Source organism: Nerophis lumbriciformis, linkage group LG06 (assembly GCF_033978685.3).
Source record: "Nerophis lumbriciformis linkage group LG06, RoL_Nlum_v2.1, whole genome shotgun sequence".
Lineage (NCBI taxonomy): Eukaryota > Metazoa > Chordata > Actinopteri > Syngnathiformes > Syngnathidae > Nerophis > Nerophis lumbriciformis.
The window spans coordinates 20670421-20694431 of record NC_084553.2 but is presented as its reverse complement, the minus strand read 5'-3'; the positions used below and the strand labels follow the sequence as shown (position 1 = coordinate 20694431).

Here is a 24011-nt window from a genome sequence, read left to right as displayed (position 1 = left end):
GTGTTTATACTGTAAGTATTGTGTAGATTACACACCGGATGTTTGATTGTAACATTCATCTTAGTTGTAGTTTCTATTACCATATTTGAAAGTGTTGAAACCTCTATGTAAAATTGTTAATGCTAATAGTAGCTTGTCTACGGCAAATCCAAAGTAAATTAGCATCAAGCTTGGGTATTTTGAAAGAGTGCAGCCTTACTGTACATTCGAGTGTTTTTTTACCAAGCATACTTGCTTTGTCGGTGTTGAAAATTGTAACATTACTGAGAGGAAGTTTGGCTCAGTCCGCCCTGAGTACTGTTGAGTGATTGTTTTCTTGGGCGTGTGTTTAGTCTGCAACCAGATGTGACGAGTGTGAAACTGGACGTGATGTCACATGCAACAAAGGTATTGAAATATGGTAACGTTTGATTTTACGTGAATTGATACCAACAGAATTTAGTCTGTGCCTATAAATGTGCCAAAGTTGTTACCCATCCCTACATGTAGATGTGGTATATGTATATTACAACGTTTCACCATTCCCATCTGGACGTGACTATTTATTGATCTGATATCCGATTTTGCTTCAACCTGCCAAAGAAAGCACCACAAAAGTTCCCGAATGGTTGTGGTTAATTTGTGCTTCTTGGACACATAATGTTACCAGTCTGATGTCTCAGTCTGTTTGCTGGTTGATCGGGGCTCAAATACCTATTTTCAATCAAATATAAATTATCGTAATTTGTAACATATGTTTCACTTTTTTTTTCCATTCTGTCTATGTTAAAAATATATACTATCATAAAATATTGTAGTATTCCTATTTTTTTAAAGGTAAACTTACTAAATGAGGACATCCAATACTTACTTGAGCAGTGTGAGAGCTGCAAAAGTAGTTTTTGTTGATGTAATCCACTGATGTCTGGATTTACTGATCCAAATCAAAGATGACCTACTGAACTCAGGCATGCTGGTTCTTGATCCAACTCCACCAAATTGCAGCACCATGGTGTGGTTTGTAATGAGAGCACTCATGATTAAATGTGTCAGTCAGTAGGCCTAAGTTTAAATTAGTCTGACTCGTCGAATAATTAAATTTTTTCTAGTTGTACACCAACATGTGAAGTCCCAATTTCCATGCACCATCTTTAATGCGACTGTTGGCCATATGCTGTGTGCCTCTCGTACCCTCGAGAGTGATTGTGGTCATTTCAGCTTGTTTGGCTATGTGGTAATGTAAATAGAAAAAGAGAACGCTACATGCTGAAGGTAGTGCAATTAGCTTTCAAGCTCCAGATCTAACAGATAACTAAAACTTTACACTGCTGTTTGATGTGTTGGGAATGTTTTAATGTGACCCTTTAATGGGAGGCCGTATTGTTATTATGATCATCAGAGTTTTGATGAACTGCTTTAACTGTTTACTGTTAATAGAAACTTCTTATTTTTAATTGCTGGTTGTTGTAAATAGACGTTTAATTCTCAACACAAAGCAAAGAATGAAAAACAATGTTGGTGTGGATGCTTGGAATGAATGAGATTGAGGCAGAGATACTTCATGTGATCTACTGCTATTAGGGTTGTATGGTATACTGGTATTAGTATAGTACCGCGATACTAATGAATCATATTCGGTACTATGCCGCCTCTATAAAGTACCGGTCCACCGCACCCCCGTCGTCTTCACGTTGTGTCATTGCTGGTATACGAGCAGACGAGCATGTTCGGCGGCACACAATCACAGAGTACTTACAAGCAGACACACTGTGTTGACAGAAAAGGGAGAACGAACGCATTTTGGCTTAAAAACTAATGATAAAGGTGAAGTTATAACACTGAAACACCCTCAGGAAGAGGTACTTTAAGACATGGCTAGCTAGCTAGCGGCTAACATCCATCTGCAGTCGGCAGTGTTTTAGCTACCGTATTTTCCGCACCATAAGCCGCCCCGTGTTATAAGCCGCGCCTTCAATGAACGGCATATTTCAAAACTTTGTCCACCTATAAGCCGCCCCGTGTTATAAGCCGCATCTAACTGCGCTACAGGGAATGTCAAAAAAACAGTCAGATAGGTCAGTTAAACTTTAATAATATATTAAAAACCAGCATTCTAACAACTCTGTTCACTCCCAAAATGTACGGTAATGTGCAAATGTGCAATCACAAACATAGTAAAATTCAAAATAGTGCAGAGCAATAGCAATAACTTAATGTTGCTCGAACGTTAATGTCACAACACACAAAATAAACATAACACTCACTTTCTGAAGTTATTCTTCATTCATAAATCCCTCGAATTCTTCTCCTACGGTGTCCGAATTAAAAAGTTGGGCGAATTACGGGATCCAAAATGGCCGGCTCCGTCTCGTCGAAGTCATCAGAGTCAGTGTCGCTGTTGTTTTTCCAGCAGTTCCGTGAATCCTGCCTTCCGGAAAGCTCGGACCACAGTTCAGACCGAAATATCCGCCCAGGCATTTACGATCCACTGGCAGATGTTGGCGTATGTCGTCCGGCGCTGTCTCCCTGTCTTAGTGAATGTGTGTTCGCCTTCGGTCATCCATTGTTCCCACGCCGTTCGCAGTCATGCTTTAAATGCCTTGTTGACACCAATATCGAGCGGTTGGAGTTCTTTGGTTAATCCACCCGGAATGACGGCGAGTGTTGTATTTGTGTGCTTCACTTGTTTTTTGACACCATCTGTGATGTGGGCGCGCATGGAGTCGTATATCAACATGGACGGAGCTGCGTGAAAAAAGCCACCCGGCCTCTTCGCGTAAAATTCCCTTAACCACTCGCTCATCTTTTCTTCATCCATCCATCCCTTCGAGTTAGCTTTTATGATGACGCCGGCTGGAAAGTTCTCTTTTGGCAAGGTCTTCCTTTTGAATATCACCATGGGTGGAAGTTTCTGGCCATTAGCATGGCAAGCTAGAACCACAGTGTGTCGCTTAGTAGGAGCCATTTTGTGGTCTTTACAGATGTAAACACACAAAGGAAATGAAACGTAATACCCGCGCGCTTCTTCTTCTATGGGGGCGGGTGGTTGCTTACAGTAGAAGAAGGAGCACTTCCTCTTCTACGGGGAAAAAAGATGGCGGCTGTTTACCGTAGTTGCGAGACCTAAACTTTATGAAAATGAATCTTAATATTAATCCATATATAAAGCGCACCGGATTATAAGCCGCACTGTCAGCTTTTGAGTAAATTTGTGGTTTTTAGGTGCGGCTAATAGTGCGGAAAATACGGTACTTCTAAATCACTAATCCTCGCCTCCATGGTGACAAATAAAGTAAGTTTCTTACAAGTATCATCCCTGCAGGACGAGGAATATCTAAACATGTTTCACTACACACCGTAGCTCACCGGCATCACAATGTAAACAAACGCCATTGGTGGATCTACACCTGACATCCACTGTAATGATACCAAGTACAGTAGCGCATCTAGTCGATACTACTATGATGACGTCGATATTTTTTGGCACCACAACATCTTTCGTTTAAAAACAAATGTATATTAGAATAGATAGAATAGAATAGAAAGTACTTTATTGATCCCTGGGAAATTCAGCACCACAGTTCGCTCACAATAAACAATAAAGACTTAGGTATTTTTTTACATGTGAATAATATGAATACAGTCTATTATAAAGCATTATTCACATGTGGATAATATAAATACAGTCTATTATACATTCAAGTATAGTTATTATGTTTATAAACTCAGGAAATATGTCCCTGGACACAGGAGGACTTTGAATATGACCAATTTATGATCCTGTAACGACTTGGTATCGGATTGATACCCAAATGTGTGGTATCATCCAAAACTAATGTAAAGTATCAAACAAGAGAAGAATAAGTGATTATTAAATTTTAACAGAAGTGTAGATTGTCATGTCTGTGTGATCAGGTTTTATTTTTGGACTTTTTGTGCACTTTTGTTTTGTTTTGTCACCAGTTACCCATTAGTTTCACCTGTCATGTCACGCACCTGTTTTGAGTCACGCACCTGTTGTTAATCATGTCCATAAGTATTTAAGTTCATTCATTTTCTGTTGTTCGTTCTGACGACCTCACACCACATTTATGCTCTGTCCATTTTTTTATGTCCATGTTCACGCTGCTCCTTTTTTGTCCATGCCAAGTAAGTTTTCTTTATTCAAGCCATAGTTTGCAAGTTTTGTTTAATTGTTCATAGTTTATTCTCCGCCACTGTGCGCGCTTTTTGTTTGATCTTTTTTTTGTATTTATAGTTAATAAATAAATCATGTACCTTCATTCCCGTCTCGCCCGCGCCAACTTTCTGTTGCATCCTGGTAAAGCAAACACCCAAGATCAAGTCCTGACAGTAGGTCGTCAGCAGACCCGCTTTTCCGCACCTAAGTTGGCCGAGTTGGATAGATTGGACGAAGGAACGTGGGAGGTCTTGCGCGCCATGGAAGCTGAGACGCTTCGCTATTCCCCCAGGGAGCGCAGGGGGATGATGTGGGGGAACGGAGGCAAGCTGGTGCCGATCGGCGCGTCGCTCCCGTCCCGGAAACGTCGCCAAGGACGGGGAAAGACATCCGCAAGCCGGCAGGACACGCCACTCCCACAAGCCCCTCCCCCTCCGGGCGGAAGCAAGCAGCAGCCAGCCCGGCTTCCACAGGATGACATCACAGCCCAGGATTTTTTTTCCAATACTTTTTCTTTAAATCACCCGCCTCCAGCTAAAAACTCTAATGCCATGTCTTTGATAAAACATTATCAAAACATGTTTTTAGAAATCAGGTCTAGTCAGTCACAGCCATCCCAATTTCATGCCCCGCCCCCCCAAGACTCATGCCCCGCCCCCCCAAGACTCATGCCCCGCCCCCCAAGACTCAAGTCCCGCCCCCGTCACAATTTTTTTCTTTTTTTCCGCCCACACAACCCCAGGTGGGGGCTAAAGAAAAATATTGTGGCCAAAATAAAGGGGAAATTTCTGCCCTCCCCCGCCCACCCCTACAGAGATTTCCAGACCGCAGGGAGCGCGTCTGGTATCCGCCCCTTGAGGGGGGGGCTGGGGTCGGGAACTGTGTAGGTGGGGTGGCTCTGCATCACCATGTCAAGCCACAGCCTCCAGCACAGCCGCCACCACCAGTCTTCCGACCCGTCAAGCCACAGCCTCCAGCACGACCGCCCTCACCAGTCTTCCGACCTGTCAAGCCACAGCCTCCAGCACGACCGCCCTCACCAGTCTTCTGACCCGTCAAGCCACAGCCTCCAGCACGACCGCCCTCACCAGTCTTTTACCATGTCAAGCCGCAACCTCCCAGCTAGACCGCCTCCACCTGCACCAAGGCTAGCACCAGTAGCTGCACCACGGCTAGCGCCAAGGCTAGCACCAGAGCCACGGCTAGCACCTGTCGTTGTTTCACGGCTAGCACCAGTAGCTGCACCACGGCTAGCGCCAAGGCTAGCACCAGAGCCACGGCTAGCACCTGTCGCTGCTCCACGGCTAGCACCAGTAGCTGCACCACGGCTAGCGCCAAGGCTAGCACCACAGCCACGGCTAGCACCTGTCGCTGCTCCAAGGCTAGCACCTGTCGCTGCTCCAAGGCTAGCACCTGTCGCAGCTCCACGGCTAGCACCTGTCGCCGCACCAAGGCTAGCACCAGCCCCACGCCAAGTCCAAGACCCTCCACGCCAAGTCCAAGACCAAGACCCTCCACGCCAAGTCCAAGACCAAGACCCTCCACGCCAAGTCCAAGACCAAGACCCTCCACGCCAAGCCCAAGACCAAGACCCTCCACGCCAAGCCCAAGACCAAGACCCTCCACGCCAAGCCCAAGACCAAGACCCTCCACGCCAAGCTCCGGTACCAGCTCCACGACGCCAAGTGCCGCCAGTCGCAGCTCAACGACGCCAAGTGCCGCCAGTCGCAGCTCAACTACGCCAAGTGCCGCCAGTCGCAGCTCAACGACGCCAAGTGCCGCCAGTCGCAGCTCCAAGACGCCAAGTGCCACCAGTCACAACTCCACGACGCCAAGTGCCGCCAGTCGCAGCTCGACGACACCAAGACCAAGACCAAGACCCGCCATGCCAAGACCAAGACCCGCCATGCCAAGACCCAGACCCGCCATGCCAAGACCAAGACCCGCCATGCCAAGACCAAGACCAAGACCCGCCATGCCAAGACCAAGACCCGCCATGCCAAGACCAAGACCCGCCATGCCAAGACCTAGACCAAGACCCACGCCTAGACCAAGACCAAGACCCACGCCGAGCTTCGCCGCCGGACGCGCCACGCCGAGCTTCGCCGCCTGACTTGCCACGCCGAGCTGCCACGCCTGCCAAGTTGACGACGCGCCTGTCTCCTCGTCGGCCACGGATATGGCCGCTACCTGGTCGTCCGCCACGCCAATTGCGCCCACCTCCCAGTCGGCCACGAATGTGGCCAATCCCTGGGCGCCCGCCTCGCCTGCTGCAGCGGCGTTCCACTCGCCGCCGCCACTTGACTTTGCCTCGGTGGATTCGGGGCCACTTGGGCTGGCGACCCACCGCCATGTCCCCCTCCCGCCCTCCCATGACTATTGATCTTTGTTTTTTTTTAATGGACATCTGGTATCTGTCCTTAAGGGAGGGGCTCTGTCATGTCTGTGTGATCAAGTTTTATTTTTGGACTTTTTGTGCACTTTTGTTTTGTTTTGTCACCATAGTTACCCATTAGTTTCACCTGTCATGTCACGCACCTGTTTTGAGTCACGCACCTGTTGTTAATCATGTCCATAAGTATTTAAGTTCATTCATTTTCTGTTGTTCGTTCTGACGACCTCACACCACATTTATGCTCTGTCCATTTTTTCATGTCCATGTTCACGCTGCTCCTTTTTTGTCCATGCCAAGTAAGTTTTCTTTATTCAAGCCATAGTTTGCAAGTTTTGTTGAACTGTTCATAGTTTATTCTCCGCCACTGTGCGCGCTTTTTGTTTGATCTTTTTTTTGTATTTATAGTTAATAAATAAATCATGTACCTTCATTCCCGTCTCGCCCGCGCCAACTTTCTGTTGCATCCTGGTAAAGCAAACACCCAAGATCAAGTCCTGACATACCGTAGATAGAACATGTTAAAAGAGAAAGTAAGCAGATATTAACAGTAAATGAACAAGTAGATTAATAATTCATTTTCTACCACTAATAATTTTGACAAAATAATAGAATGGAAAATGACACAATATGTTACTGCATATGTCAGCAGCTAAATTCGGAGTCTTTGTTTGCTTACCTACTAATAAAAGACAAGCTGTCTAGTATGTTCACTATTTTATTTAAGGACAAACTTGCATTAATAAACATTAATGTACCGTAAGATTTTTTGTTAAAATAAAGCCAATAATGCAAATTTTTGTGGTCCCCCTTATTTATAAAAGTACCGAAAAGTATCAAAAATAATTTTGGTACCGGTACCGGTACCAAAATCAATGTCGTGACTAACTGACTAACAAAACGTACACATATTTTTGTACTCTGTATTAATTCCATTGTGTATACAAAACATTTTTAGTGTCAAAATACAGCTGTTTATAGGTTTCTGTCCATATTTAAAGTTTCTTATTAAAGTTAATTTGATCTTTTCTTTTAAACATATTGACTTATTTTAATTTCAATATCTTTATTTGTAATCCTATGCTTGTTGATGAAAACAGTCCCACACATCCCGTTTGTTCTTCTTTAATGTCTTTAATGTAGTAAAGAGCAGCGTATTGGTGCACAGATATCGTACTACACGCCAGAGGAAACCTAGACAATTGCATCATCTAGGTGTGTTAATCCAATTTTTAAAAAGCCAAACTCAATCAAATTAAGGTGTTCACATGCGTTGTAGAAAGCTTGTTTTGAGCCGTATTTTTGAGGAATCAAAATAAATCAGTGCACGGATATGTACTGAGCGTGAGTCTTGATCCCTACCTTGGGGCAGAACACAAACAAGGTAGCAATTACACTCCCAAAGTCACCTCTTTCAACGGGGCTGTGCAAGAATTGTTTGTAGCTCCTGCAAACAAGTGAAAGACTTGGTATTTGTGTGTCAAAGAAAGAACCCAACACAGTGCTGGCAACATGCAAGGGGACACCATGTCTGGCTGTTGTTTTCGCCTTTGTCCACTCACCTACTCCTATTGGTCGGAGGAGCATTTAGAAGAGGAGGAAGGAGGGGAAGCGGCTGAAATCAGAGTCCTCCCCTTGGAAGTAGAGGCACTTCCTAGCATGTTTGTGCAAGAGGTGGAGCATTGAGGTGTAGCGAAAAGGAAAGCAGGACATGAAGCAGCGACACAGGTGCAAGAAGTGGGCCAAAAAGTCTTTAGAGACAAGAAGAAAGGAGCTGTGGAGTTTGTTATTTAAGAGCAGTGGAACAGAAGAACACATTTCTTTCTGTTCAATTTGGACTTGTCAGCACATGTTTGAATCCAACGCAGGTGAGGACAAAGGTGGAACATGACAGTTCTTCCTCTTTTGCTGAATATTCTATCTATTTACATCCACTGTCATGTAAGTCAAACCAGCTTCTGGTGAAATCATTAACATGTATGTGAACATTGTGACTTTACCTGTTAGTTCCCCAGTTAGTTTACCATTATCACATAACTGTAGAAAAGAGGACGTGTCCAAGGCTCTTCTTTATTGGGAGTAGAATCAGGTTTTAGTTGTACAGTAGTACTATAACTCATAAAAGTGTTTAGATGAAAATAAATCCTAACTCATCAAGTTGCAATAAGTGACATATAGAAAACATTTAGGAGGGTACGCCACGTGACAATCCCAGTATATACCCCAACATGGCAGTGTCAGATAAGATAGCTTGTTTCTAAAATTGTTATAAAGTAATATTAAAGCTCATTTTAAATCCATGTAACAATTGTCATGTTTCAATAGCCTGTTAAATATTACAACTCATCATACTGTATTTCTTCAATTCATATTTTATGTATGTTGTAAAGATGACAAATAATATGGTTTGCAGTTTTCACTGATAATGCTAGCTTTAAAATCCTAAAATGTGTGTGTACTTATCCGTCTATCGAGGCAACAAATCTTTTCTTTTTACCATCTGCACTTTGGAGAAAAATGTTTGTTGAAAACTTCCCAAACTGAAACTGTGTTAGCTATAATACTTGTCGTGTTACCTTTCAGTGTTTCCTGTTGATTCACACCATAAACATGCGCATGTGTATGTGATTGCTCCTCTGCAGTAACGATTGGTGTGTGTGTTGGGGGGTATTTAGCTGATACATGCAGAGCTTTGCCGACTGCATTACAATTGCTCCTGTACAATTACATTTCATATAGGACTGTTAATCTGATAAAGAACATGTTCTATATGAACAGTATCTTTACGGTCTGGCACTATATAGAAAAGTCAATTGCAATACAACTATTTTATCCGTGAAACTAGAAAAAGACTTTAGAGAGTGCAGACCCTCATTTTCAATAACACTAAATCCAGACGGTGATCGGGTCACTCCCCCAAACCGAATGACTTGTTCATTATCCCATTTCCTGAAAGTGTCATCAAAATATGCCGATAACATTTTAAGCCATGTTGCTAACCTTTATAGACTAACTTCCTTACTTTGATGACCTATGGATTTAGTCTTTCTCAAACAGGAAAACAGGCGCCTTGATTTACAACTATAATAGTACACTATTATTACTACTACCGGGTAATACTATTGCATCTCACATGTAATATTTACAAAGCTAAAATGTAGAGGAAAACATATCAATTTGCTCATGTATAAAATGCATCAGCATGCAAATATATTACATATTCATATGACATACATATAATATAATAACAAATAATGTAAATAATATATGACGTATATAAAATATTCATCTCATTTCAGATATCTAAATGTTGTATGGAAATGTTGAAAATGATAAAGAGCAGTACTACTGACAATGTTAACACATAAAAGCGCTTAAATTATTCATAAACTTTACAGTTTGTTTGTTGTTGGATTAAGGTCAACAAGATTATACAATCTTTTGTTGTCAGTGCCAAAATCAAATACTTTTTTTTTCATTGCAAGGATTATGGAAGCAGTCCACTTTTACCATTATCATTTGAAAGGAAACACAATTTCATTTCTGTATGTTTTTAAAAGGAGAAAACTGGTTTGGTTGTGATTGGTGAAAGACAATGTTGTAAAATGGTAATACAATAGTTTGTTCTATTTTGTTCAGATGCTTGATTGCATGTACGACCACTGTAGTACATAGTCCAGAGTTATGTCAGTTAAGTGTGTGTACTGTTGAAATACTGTATTTTGTGTCAAAGAACAGGACATGGTTGAACCCGAGTGAAAAGACAACAAAGCCTATATTTGTTTTAGTTTTTGTAAACATCCAAGTTCTTTATGAATGTTGTGTGGTCTTTTCATTCATTTTCACTCATGCCTGGCAAGAATCACATCCACCAATAATACATTGGAAGATTTTAGTTTACTGCAACAGTGAAAGCTAAGGAATGTTAGTGTAGCACAACAATCAAGTAAAGCGGTACATTCAAGCGTTAAAACATTCTGTGGTGGTCTTTCTGTTCTTACCTTTCTATTCTTGCAATAGTTGAAATAACCAAGCATCCACTTTTACTAACAAGAATTAGGCATCATCTCCAAGTTTAAACTAATCCATAAAAGGTCTTGAATATCTATCGATCTATCTATCTATCTATCTAAAAGCAGATAAGAACAAAAAATAAAATTATGCAATGGAATCTATCCCTATACGCTTACCAGAAAAAGATTTGTCGTGTGATACTAAAGATTCCCCGTAGGTTGCATTCCCAGACATGTCAAACTATCTGGTGCTCCAGACGTCATTCTACACGACAAAACAGCAAGGAGGTCTACAACTTCTTTGTGTGTGGCTGGGTCAAGGAAATTGCTATCAAGACTTTCCCAGATAAATATGCATAATTTTTGCTCGGTGCATTTCATGATTTAATTTCGCATTTCATGATTTAACTTTGCGTCGACTGCCGTAATTGTGGCCTTTTTGTTGCACACACCGTTTACGAGTACGCATGTTTTTCTCCGTCTTTATCAAAATATAACTATAGCTCTTAACATTGTTTATATGCTAAAAAGCTTGATTTATGATTGCTGCCTCTGGTAAAAGCTTAACTCTTTTAGGTTTTGCTCACATTTGCTTTCTTTTATTTAGACTCACCGTGTTGGTGGATTACAAAACCCTCGTAGCAAAAATGTGTTTTAAGAAATACAAATAATATCAAGATAATACCTAAATGGGAAATAATAAACATAAAATATATTAATCAAATCTTTAACAAAGTTATCACTGCAAACTTGTGCGTTCTTCGACTCGATCTGCTCCCTTGGATTGGAGTGTGTGCCACTTTTCTTGTTGTTTTTCGTAAAATCTTGCACTCTTTTGCTCGTCTTTATTACCTCTCAAGGAACTTTGAATAAACTTTTATTCTCTTTGCGATTTGAAAGGTTCCAACAGCCTAAAACAACGCAAGCATAGGGCATTTTTCTTCGGGAAAGGCAAAATACGACTATAGGCGCCATTAGGCCTTTCGCAAAGAAACATGCTGTATAATTGAGGTTTTTTTGGCGGAACGAACCGTTCAAATTGAGAAAAAGATAATCATTTATTCAGATATCCTTGACAGGTAGTCAAGAAAGGCGGAAGAGTGCAAGATTTTAGGAAACGACGACGAGAAAAGTAGCAAGCACTCAGTCCAAGGGAGAAGAGTCGAAGAATGCACAAGTTTGCCTGGGTCATGTCTTTTTTTATGTTTGGTAGCCTTTTCCTATGTTTTAGTCTGGTTCTGTTTCTAGCACTGTTTTGTTTATTTCTTGTTACTAGGTGCACTGATTTAGTGATTAGTGTCCCCACCAGCTGTTTTTGTCACTAACCACGCCCCTTTAAATACCCGTGTCGCCGTTTACTCAGCGCGGGTTCGTCGTTCGCTCTACGTGACTGTTTAAGTACATTCTATTATCATTTTGACTGTTTACCTTCATTGCAGGTCATTTGTCTCACTATACTAAGTAAGCCTCAAGCTACTCTTGAGGTTCATTCCATGCTTAGTATCGTATCTAAGTTTTGTATTTTGCCTTGCGTTTTGGAATTAAATAATCATTTTATCAGCAGGGCAGCACGGTGAGACAGGGATTAGTGCATGTGCCTCACAATACAAAGGTCCTGGGTTCGAGTCTTTCTGTATGGAGTTTACATGTTCTCCCCGTGACTGCGTGGGTTCCCTCCGGGTACTCCGGCTTCCTCCCACCTCCAAAGACATGCACCTGGGGATAGGTTGATTGGCAACACTAAATTAACCCTAGTGTGTGAATGTGAGTGTGAACCGCACTCGGTGGAAGGCGGGGTAAACCATGGACAAGTCGCCATCTCCTCGCAGGGCCAACACAGATAGACAGACAACATTCACACTCACAATCACACACTAGGGCCAATTTAGTGTTGCCAATCAACCCATCCCCAGGTGCATGTCTTTGGAGGTGGGAGGAAGCCGGAGGGAACCCACACAGCCAGGACCTTATTGTGAGGCACACGCAAACCTCTGTGTCACCGTGCATCTGTGTAAATGATGCAAGCAGCCCCTTTAAGTATTATCTTGATATTATTTGTATTTCTTAAACACGTTTGCTACGAATGTTTTGTAAAGCACCAACTCTGTGAGTCTAAATAAAATAAATCAAATGTGAGCAAAGCCTAAAAGAGTAAAGTTTTTACCAAAGGCAGCAATCATAAAAGAAGCTTTCAGTGCATACACAATGTTGACACCTATAGTTAAACTTTGATAAAGACAGGGAAAAACCTGCGTACTCATCACCAGCGCCTGCAACAAACAAAGATGGATGTGGACTCGAAGTTAAATCATGAAATGCAACCTAACCCGAGCAAAAATTATGCATATTTATCCGGGAGAGCCTTGTGACCAATTCCATTGCATAGTTTTCATTTTTTGCTCGTATCTGCTTTTTTCAGGAAGATCGAGGCCTCTTGCGTACTCCGATAGTTTGCACGCTTTTTGCTGCAAAGCAACCACCTTGGCTTGGTTTACCACCACTTTTTTTCTCACTTCGGGGAAGAAGTCACGTGTCGTAATACAAGTAATAGGGGCTCACAAAGTTAAAGTGTGATTAATCATGTAAATTGTGTATTATTCATGTATAAACAGAATAATCACAATTTATTTTGAATGCGCATGGTTCTTTATCTAAGCTGCTGATGGTCACTTGAAAGGTGCAAGTTGTTATACGGTCAGTTAACAGGTCAATGCATATGCTAGTGCAAAAATAAGTAAGGAGACTCCAAATGGTGGTCAATTTTGCTTCAAAATACACCCCGATGGGACTAGTTAAAACCAACATTTAATTATTTCATCGAAGCAAGTTAAGTTTAAAATACTATCTAAGTTATGAAACATTTCTGTAGCGACTGTGATGGATTGCAATTCATCAAAATCCAAAAGTTTGATTAATCTAAATCAAACAATGAATCATTTGACAGCGCTAGTAAAATTTATAATTTTTTTCTCATTTCGAGTTTAATGTAAAGATTAATCGAAACTAACCATTGCTGCTAGCAGTTTAATTAAAACAATAATTCAAGTTTTTTGCACAAAGCTAGTTTCATGTTTTACATTTTGTTTTCTTACTACACCCAAAGTGAACCATGGACTTAAAACCGAGGTACGTACAGAACCACGAGAATGGTGAACTGATACACCTAGACTTGTGGCCTTTGACTTAGTTTTAGTCCACTGAAAGCGTGTTGGTGTGGTGTCGAGAGGTTTATTCTGGTGGTACTTTGCTTCCTCTAAGAGAGAGAGGGCCAAGGTCTTCCTGCTTTAAATACTGTTTCCTCTTTAGTGTCTGGAAGTTGACTTTGTTTTGTCTTATACCTTTTCTCTCACCTTACAATGTTCAGATGCAAAGGCATGTCTTCACATATGCGATGTAAGCTGCCACTCACCAGGGGGCGTCCAAACATGGACATTGTCTCTTTTCAACAGTTGAGTCCTGATAGTTCTTTCAACGATTCGGTGATGGAATCCCACCTAGTGACTCAGGATGAGAATAGGAGATTTGTTAGGGAAGCAGAATTGATAATCGAATGGAGTTTGCTTAGTCAGAGGGTGACCCCTGATTTTCACAGGAATCGCCACACAGGTGGACTCTGTGGTACGACACCGCCATGGTCTTTCCGTTTCTGGATCCATGTGTTATGATCCGCTGCCTGGATCATTTTTTCTGTTTACGTTTTCAAGATACTTGTGTTTTTGGTTAGTTTTGGACTCCTTGAGTACCTGTTTTGTACACCTGAGTTTGTTGCCATGGCTGCTTATTATTTTCACCTGCCGCGTTTGTTCCCGACACGCACCTGTTTGTCATCACTGACATTATTATTTAAGCCTGTCCTCCCTGTCATTCGTTCTTGCTTCGTAGTTTGTTTTTATGCAACAGTTGACGACTTCTGGCTCTGTACCTGTTAGCTTCCACGCTAAACTCCTTTTTTACCTTCTAGCTCCCATGCTAGCTCTTTTAGTTTTTGCCTTATGTGCTATGAGCACCCTTTTCTTTGTTCCAGTATAATTTATTCCGGTAAATAAATCATTTATTTTACCTTCACACTGTGTCCGAAGTCCGTTGCATCCTGGGAGAACGAAACCCCGCATCACCATGCGTCCCGGTCGTCACAGTACGAAGCAAGCAAAAAGTTATTTCGCATCGGGCATGACGGAGGTGGATGAAGAAGGTGCGTGGATGGTCCTCCGAGCGATGGAGGCAGAGACGCTCCGCTGCAATCCAGATGACGAGATGATTTGGGGACCTGGAGGTGTTCTGGTCCCGATCGACTCCATCTGGCCCGGGGAGGTCCGCTCTCAAACCGCTCGCACGCGTCAGCGAAGGCGGAAGTCGCACAAAACGGCTTCAGCTTGCGACAGAGACGCGCCACCCCCGCAATTCTTCCCTCCGGAACACAGCCACCAACAAGCAGCCCAGGATTCCCCTCCTCAAATATTTGGTAATTATTCTGATCACTTTTCCAAAGAGTTATCCGACTGGCCTGTCAATCACTGGGACTGCAGCTATGACGTCATCCCATTGGCGCCCCTTAACGACACGCCCCCTGATGACGCGCTCTCGTCTATTTCTGATGACGTCATAGACGAAGACATTTTTTTAAATTCAGTCACCTCTTTCTGTCAGCCGCCTCCAAATGACTTTAATTCAACAATTAAATACTATCAGGACGTTTTTGTTAATAATAAGTCTAGTCAGTACCAGTCACATTCTGGTTTTCAAGCCCCACCCCCTATGGCTCAAGCTACGCCCACTCCTCTGTTTTCTCCCTCCTGGTCGTCCCTACAGTCCACTATTGAAGTGCAGAATAGTCAATTTGGACAATCAAAAGGGGAGGAGCCTACCCACCTCCTCCCTCCCACCCCTAAAGACTTTTCCAGACTGCACAAGACGCGTCTGGGATCCGCTTCTTGAGGGGGGGGCTAGTACTGGGTGCTTTGCTAGTGGGCGGGCACAGCTGCGCCCAGCCAAGCCCAAAACTCCATGCCGGCCTCCGCCACCAGACATTCGGCATGCTAAGCCGCAACCCCCGGCCAGGCCACTTCCGCCAAAGTCACGCCCAGCACCTGCTCCAAGTCTGGTTTCCACACCAGCACCGACTCCAAGTCTGGTTTCCGCACCAGCACCTGTTTCCACGACAACGACAGCCCGGACGCCTGCCACTCTGACGCCACCATCAACCCTGGTGGTCCTGCAAACACCATCCTCTCCACCTCCTGCTCCATCGCTGCAAGGCACACAAGACCCCGCAGTGACCGACCAAGTAAAAAGGGCATTGCACCAACAGGCCAAACAACTTGGACAACAGGAGGAACAGTTTGGCGTTCTTGGGGCTTGCGTCAACGCCATGGCGGAACGCCAAGACGCCCGCCTTGACGCTTTGGAGAGACAGCTGGGAAGTATTCTCACCGCGCTGCAGGTGATGATTTCCCCTACGGCCAACCCAGCAGCCCAGCTGAGACATCCACCACTCGCAGATACTCCGTTGCCTGCTCCGCCTCTGGCTCCGCCCACGCCGACAGACGAGCCGCCTGCTCCGCCTCTGGCTCCGCCCACGCCGACAGACGAGCCGCCTGCTCCGCCTCTGGCTCCGCCCACGCCGACAGACGAGCCGCCTGCTCCGCCTCTGGCTCCGCCCACGCCGACAGAGACGACGCCTTCTGTTTCCACGGCGACGACGCCTTCTGTTTCCACGGCGACGACGTCTTCTGTTTCCACGGCGACGACGCCTTCTGTTTTCACGGCGACGACGCTTCCTGTTTCCACGGCGACGACGCTTCCTGTTTCCACGGCGACGACGCTTCCTGCTTCCACGGCGGCGACGACGCTTCCTGCTTCCACGGCGACGACGACGCTTCCTGCTTCCACGGCGACGACGACGCTTCCTGTTTCCACGGCGACGACGACGCTTCCTGCTTCCACGGCGACGACGACGCTTCCTGTTTCCACGGCGACGACGACGCTTCCTGTTTCCACGGCGACGACGACGCTTCCTCCTGTTTCCACGGCGACGACGACGCTTCCTCCTGTTTCCAAGGCGACGACGACGCTTCCTCCTGCTTCCACGGTGACGTCTGCTCTCTCCTCGTCGTCTCAGCGACCTCGGGTGGTCTGGCGGCGCAAGCGGCGCTCTCGGAGGTTAGAGTATGGACGCCAGTGGCGCAAACAGCAGCGACCCCCGAGACGTAGTCGCAGAACTCTCCGGCTGCTGAACTTCTGGCGCCACTCACGCCCACCTTCTCGGCAGCCACAAATGTGGCCTTTCCGTGGTCGCCCGCCTCGCCTCCGGCAGCGGCGTTCCATTCTCCGCCGCCACCTGACTCGTCCCCGGTGGATTCGACATGTGACCTGGCGACCCTCCGCCAAATCCTCCCTCCACCCTCCCTTGGCTCTTGAACTTTGTTATAGTTGGGGGGGTTTTAGTTTTTCTAGGGGACATCTGGAATCTGTCCCTTAAGGGGGGGGGTACTGTTATGATCCGCTGCCTGGATCATATTTTCTGTTTACGTTTTCAAGATACTTGTGTTTTTGGTTAGTTTTGGACTCCTTGAGTACCTGTATTGTACACCTGAGTTTGTTGCCATGGCTGCTTATTATTTTCACCTGCCGCGTTTGTTCCCGACACGCACCTGTTTGTCATCACTGACATTATTATTTAAGCCTGTCCTCCCTGTCATTCGTTCTTGCTTCGTAGTTTGTTTTTATGCAACAGTTGACGACTTCTGGCTCTGTACCTGTTAGCTTCCACGCTAAACTCCTTTTTTACCTTCTAGCTCCCATGCTAGCTCTTTTAGTTTTTGCCTTATGTGCTATGAGCACCCTTTTCTTTGTTCCAGTATAATTTATTCCGGTAAATAAATCATTTATTTTACCTTCACGCTGTGTCCGAAGTCCGTTGCATCCTGGGAGAACGAAACCCCGCATCACCATGCGTCCCGGTCGTCACACCATGGGCTATATACAAAACCCAAAACCAGTGAAGCTGGCACGTTGTGTAATTCGTAAATAAAAACAGAATACAATGATTTGCAAATCCTTTATATTCGATTGAATAAACTGCAAAGACAAGATATTTAATGTTCAAACTGAGAAACGTAATTTTTTTTTGCAAATAATCATTAACTTAGAATTTAATGGCAACAACACGTTGCAAAAAAGTTGGCACAGGGGCATTTTTACCACTCGCTTTGCATAGTAGAGTTTTAACTTGCACTTACAGATGTAGCGACAAATTGAAATTACTGACAGTCGTTTTCTGAAGTGTTCCTGAGCCCATGTGGTGATATCCTTTACACACGGATGTCGGTTTTTGATGCCGTACCGCCTGAGGGATCCAATGTCACGGGCATTCAATATTACGTGCAGTGATTTCTCCAGATGCTCTGAACCTTTTGATGATATTACGGACCGTAGATGGTGAAATCCCTAAATTCCTTGCAATAGCTAATTGAGAAATGTTTTTCTTAAACTGTTCGACAATTTGCTCACCCATTTGTTCACAAAGTGGTTAGCCTTGCCCCATCCTTGTTTGTTGTTGACTGACCATTTCATGGAAGCTGCTTTTATACCCAATCATGGCACCCACCTGTTCCCAATTAGCCTGTTCACCTGTGGGATTTTGCAAATAAGTGTTTGAAGAACATTTCTGAACTTTCTCAGTCTTTTTTGAAACATGTTGCAGGCATCAAATTCCAAATGAGCTAATATTTGCAAAAATAACCAAGTTTTCTAGTTCGTTAAGTATCTTGTCTTTGCAGTCTATTCAATTGAATATAGATTGAAAATGATTTGCAAATCATTGTATTCTGGTTTTATTTACCATTTACACAACATGCCAACTTCACTGGTTTTATATATGCAGAGCTTCTATTTTTCCCGGTCGCCGCAATATAGTAGATCGATTTAGTTTAAATCTTATTATGTTCCACAGGAAGTTATGCACATACACAAAATAAATTATACGGTTTATTTTCAAAACACAAATTCGTCTTCAAGGTGGATCAAGTTTTACGCTTTTAAACTTCCTAATGGGCGGGGACAGACATGAAGTCAACTTGTCAAAAGTTTTCAGACGTAATTATACTTTGTTGACCCAAATGCTGATTTCTGGAGGTCCAATATAAAGAATCTTATACAGGCATCTCCCGGACAGCAATGTGTGCATTTGGGGGTCCTGTGTCAAATGCCAGTTGATACCGAGAGGCAAGGGCTTGATTTGTGGGAGATGTGTGTGTCTCCATCGCTTGCCAGGGATGATGTTACTGTTGTGTGTTGCTTGCTACAAAAAATAAAGTTGTCATCCTGCAAGGAAAAAAACGTTGTCTTTTTCACAAGTCAAGATGAGGTGGCGACTTGTCCAGATTGTACCCCGTCTTCCGCCCGATTGTAGCTGAGATAGGCTCCAGCGCCCCTGAAGGGAATAGGCGGTAGAAAATGGATGTATGGAAGTCAAGTTAATGCCGTCAGAGCCCCCCTGTGGGCATGATGGACGGCAGAGCTCGAGATGTTCTGCGGTGTTTACCTCAGTGTTTACTTTATCATATGATTACAGTACGCGTGGATTCGTGAGATCTCTTAAAAGTTTTGCGCTGAACAGAACAGCGTTGGGGATTACCGGACAGCGAATGGCGATTATGCACTGCGACTGTGACACGTCCTCTGGTAATTAGGGGTCAGGAACACAAAAAGGCAGCAGATTAAACTTTTACTGACTCTGTAAAGTTATTCCAGTCTTTGGAGGAATAATTAGATATGTAAGGGTGATGGGTCAAATGCAGAGAATAATTTCGCCACACCCAGTGTTTGTGTGTGACAATCATTGGTACTTTAACTTTAAATATGTAATTCGCACAATTGATAATATGAACCAGGAGAGCTTAGAGTATTGTAATGATTACAGTAAAGGCTTGATCTACTAAAGATTTGCATGTATTACAACAAGTGCAAACTCGATAGCACACACAAAGCTGATCTACTAAGCTAGTGCGCAGAGGATTGTGTCTCTTATGTTTACAAAATCCATTTAGGTGTTTTTGTCTTCATGAATATGCAGAATATGTGCTGATCATCAGAACACCCACACTACTGGGAGAAGAAAATGCACATTTAATAAATTAGCACATTCAGTTTGATTTGTCAAGACTAAAACTGTACAACAGCTGCTGTTTTGAGTCTATATTTAGAACGTCTAGAAAGGACGTTCAAACTGGCAGTTGGGCAGAAATGGCTATGAAAGAGGAGTTGACCGCGCTGCTGCTCTGTCCGACTAACAAATAAGGGCTGTCAAAAAAAATAAAATTATATATCGTCTGTTCAGCAATATCATTGTATACATTTTTAAATGCTGGGGCTTATAAGGGGCTTATTGAAACAAATGTATTTAAAGTGTTTTGGTGTCTGCTGTTTTTTTAATTTTTAAAGTTGTTTGTTTTTTAGTTCAGGAAATATATTACCAGAGGACGTGTCACAGTCGCAGTGCATAATCGCCATTCGCTGTCCGGTAATCCCCAACGCTGTTCTGTTCAGCGCAAAACTTTTAAGAGATCTCACGAATCCGCGCATACTGTAATCATATGATAAAGTAAACACTGAGGTAAACACCGCAGAACATCTCGAGCTCTGCCGTCCAGTTGATACGGAGAGGCAAGGGCTTGATTTGTGGGAGATGTGTGTGTCTCCATCGCTTGCCAGGGATGATGTTACTGTTGTGTGTTGCTTGCTACAAAAAATAAAGTTGTCATCCTGCAAGGAAAAAAACGTTGTCTTTTTCACAAGTCAAGATGAGGTGGCGACTTGTCCAGATTGTACCCCGTCTTCCGCCCGATTGTAGCTGAGATAGGCTCCAGCGCCCCTGAAGGGAATAGGCGGTAGAAAATGGATGTATGGAAGTCAAGTTAATGCCGTCAGAGCCCCCCTGTGGGCAATATATCTCCTATATGAAAAAAACATAGTGGCATATGCATTTTATTGTGTTTGGATCATCGGAGATGCACAAATGAGCTGTGGTGATGTGATGGTCAGCTACCTCCCTCCAGAGCGTGCCATCAGCGAGCTCAAAATAGTTTTTGTTGTCTTCAATGCGATTCTATAACGCAGAAAAAGTGTTACAAATTCTATTTGGTGATGCTTGTTCAACATTGCAAAACCCCACTGGTTGGAGAGCCTAATAACATGAATGTGAAGGTAAATGAGTGTTTCCATGGGCGCATAGTGCCGGCAGTACATGCTAAAACTTCATTTAAATATGGCGGTCTGCACCACTTTTGCACTTTTTATTATTTGTACACAGTCTTAGTAAATCAGACACAACACAGACAGTATTTATAATACACACAATTTTATAGTTTACACACACTGTTTAGTGTCTCGTATTAGATCCGGTTCTCAGTCGGTTACAGTTTAATTGATTTGGAAAGACTGATGAGAAAGAGACTGGCCTGGCAAGAATTTGTGATAGAAGTAGAGCAATTATGTGTAGTGTTGACATTTTACCGCATACTCATACAAAATTGGTACTTTTGAAACTGTGTTTTAGGGGTGTCTTGATCCAATATTGATATCGGTTTGTTATCAGCAAAAAACAAGTATCGGATTATATCGGTTTGCATCTAAAACAGTGGTTCTTAACCTTGTTGGAGGTACCGAACCCCACCAGTTTCATATGCGCATTCACCGAACCCTTCTTTAGTGAAAAATAAAATGTTTTTTTGTTTTTTTCAAATTCAAGACAAAGTTATATGTTTTTGGTAACACTTTAGTATGGGGAACATATTCTAAGTAACAAAGACTTAATTTAGAGTTTGTTGGACACTAGGGGAACATATTCTAAGTAACAAAGACTTAATTTAGAGTTATTTGGTTAGGGTTAGAGGGTTAGGGCCAGGGTTAGAGGGTTAGGGTTATAATAAGGCCATGCCGAATAAGGAATTAATAAGTACTAAATAATGACTAGTTAAGAGCCAATATGTTACTAATTTGCATGTTAATAAGCAACTAATTAATGGTGAATATGTTCCCCATACTAAAGTGTTACCATGTTTTTTTACTGGTGCACAAAATGAACTGTGCATGAACATCACCTTGTTCAAAGTACAAAACCAACACAGTGCATAAACTCACAACAAATTACACACCTGCAAATCAGTGTGACTTCTGCTGTTGCCATATCCGTAATACGCCAATAGGGAGAAAGTTTTATTTACACAATGAGTCAGGTGTGTTTTGACCTCCGCCGAACCCCTGAGCCCGACTCACCGAACCCCTAGGGTTCGATCGAACCCAGGTTAAGAACCACTGATCTAAAATGTATGATATAAGCTCTCCAGTACAAGCAATCCTGCAGCGTGTTTATTTGTACAAAGCTCCGAAAGGCACACAAAGTTGGTCTTTTCTTGTGTTTTGGTCAAGTCATTTACAAAAGTTAAACATGGTAGGCAATAGGCTACTAGGAGCTAGCAGCTACACAACAGCTAAACACACAATAACACACAAGCTAGACATACATAACACAGTTCCTTAATTGAACAACATTGCAGTCTAAAGCATCACCTTTGTCAATATAAACAAGTGTTAAATAATTATAGTTGCATAATACTTACAGATACAAAGTCCACAGGGAAGAAGTGCATTAGATGGTGTGGGTTCAAATCCGGGGATGTTGTTGTGGTTTGTGAAGCACTTTGAGGCACTTGTGATTAAGGGATATATAAGTAAACTTTGGTTGATTAATTGATCAGTAAGTATCCTTTAACAAACGTGTTTGCATCATTAAACTCACTGTGTTGTGAGCTTAATTATTGTGGCCACTAAGTGTCGCCAAAAATAAAAGTCCACTTAAAATTACAGACAGCCAAAGTCCGTTGCAGAGTGCCATTGTTCTCTAGGTAATCTCACTTGATCAAGCTGTTTCTAGCATTCCACATGACAAAATAAAAGTATGTATGAATAATACCAATATTGTATCGGACTAATAATTGTATCGGCCAATACTCAAGGCTCCAATATCGGTATCGTATCAGAAGTGAAAAAGTTGTATTGGGACAGTCCTCGTGTTTGTGCTTGAACTGGTTCTTAAAACATTGAACACACAGATTTTTAAAAAATAAACAAACACTTTATTTTTACGGAATTTCAAGTTGACCAGAATTTCAATCAAAATACAAAGTATACATTAAAAAATAAGAAAAAGTCCTCAAATTGGCAGAAATATTGCAACAAAACCCGCAACATATGTAGAAAACAGAGAATGTGCAAACAAATGTCTTGCTTGTGGTGTAATGTTCATTGCTTCTTCTGATTGGAGGACAGGTCTCCAATAATATTGTTATAAACAACTTTGCTTCCAAAAGATACAACTTCTATCTTTTTTATTGATTGATTAATTTCCTACTTGTAGTTGATATTTTGATTTATGGTGTTTTCTTGTGATGAATTTGGATTACTTTATTGTATTTAGACTGTTTTCCCAGCAGGTACAAAACATTGAAACAACATTGGAAACTTATTGAATTAGGTCCTGACATTGAGCAACTAAAACATGACATTGAAGCAACATGCTTTTTGACGACATTTAATCAATGTTGGGCTCTGGCGTTGATTTGTCCATTGAATTTTGGACATATCTCAACTAATATTCTACAACACCAATACAACTTTGAAACAAAATGCTATTTCAAGACGTTTATTTAATGTCTGGTTCTGACATTTATTTGACCATTAAATTTTGGTAATTTCCCAACCCAAGAAAAATTATCCAATGTTAAACATCAATGTTGTCTCAAACTACTTTGCAATGTTTTTCAAAGTAAGGTTTAAAGGACAAGTATGTATAACCAACAATTGTTTCAATGTCTTGTGCCTGGTGGGTTAAGCTAGTCTCCCAAATCCTTTAAGACCCTACATGTAAAAAGCTATAAATTAAATACATGTAGAAGACAGAATAATACCAACAATACAATTCTCTTGTTGTCCTCCCCAGTGTGAGGATGTTTCGTTCTACCTGAGCTTCCTTCCACACCTTTATTCCTCAACGCTCTCTGTCGCCATCCCATCATGAACCTGCTGTGTCGTGGACGTCTAAAGCTTTTAGTGGCGTCTCTAACAGCTGTTCTGCTGCTCACCTGGCTCTACCTGCTGTCTGGAAATATTGAAAGTAAGTACCAAGGAACAAGGAGAAGTACTACATACACACTACTACATACATGAACTCTGATTTAGATGCTGATGATGCTCACGGTTGAGTAAATTGGGAGCTGACCTTTTTTTCACGCCATCATATACAATCCTTATGTGAGACAAGAACACACGTCTTTCTCTTTTCTGTGCATTTTAAATCGAGAAAAACCTGATAGCAAGAATTGGCTGACAAGGTCACCTAAACCACCAGCAGCTCTCCATTTACATGCTGTGACCTGCATATTCACCAGGC

The 24011-nt window shown here is 42.7% G+C and overlaps 1 protein-coding gene across 1 annotated transcript in view; it reads left to right on the top strand.

Moving 5' to 3' along the window:
• Positions 1-8250: 8250 nt before the first annotated feature.
• The window catches only part of large2 (LARGE xylosyl- and glucuronyltransferase 2), an 80013-nt gene continuing 64252 nt past the window's right edge, over positions 8251-24011 (top strand). Inside the window, exons 1-2 of the mRNA XM_061963506.2 lie at positions 8251-8419; positions 23562-23735. Of these exons, the coding sequence (XP_061819490.1) occupies positions 23636-23735 (100 nt within the window). The 5' untranslated portion in view covers positions 8251-8419; positions 23562-23635. The remainder of the gene's footprint in view (positions 8420-23561; positions 23736-24011) is intronic.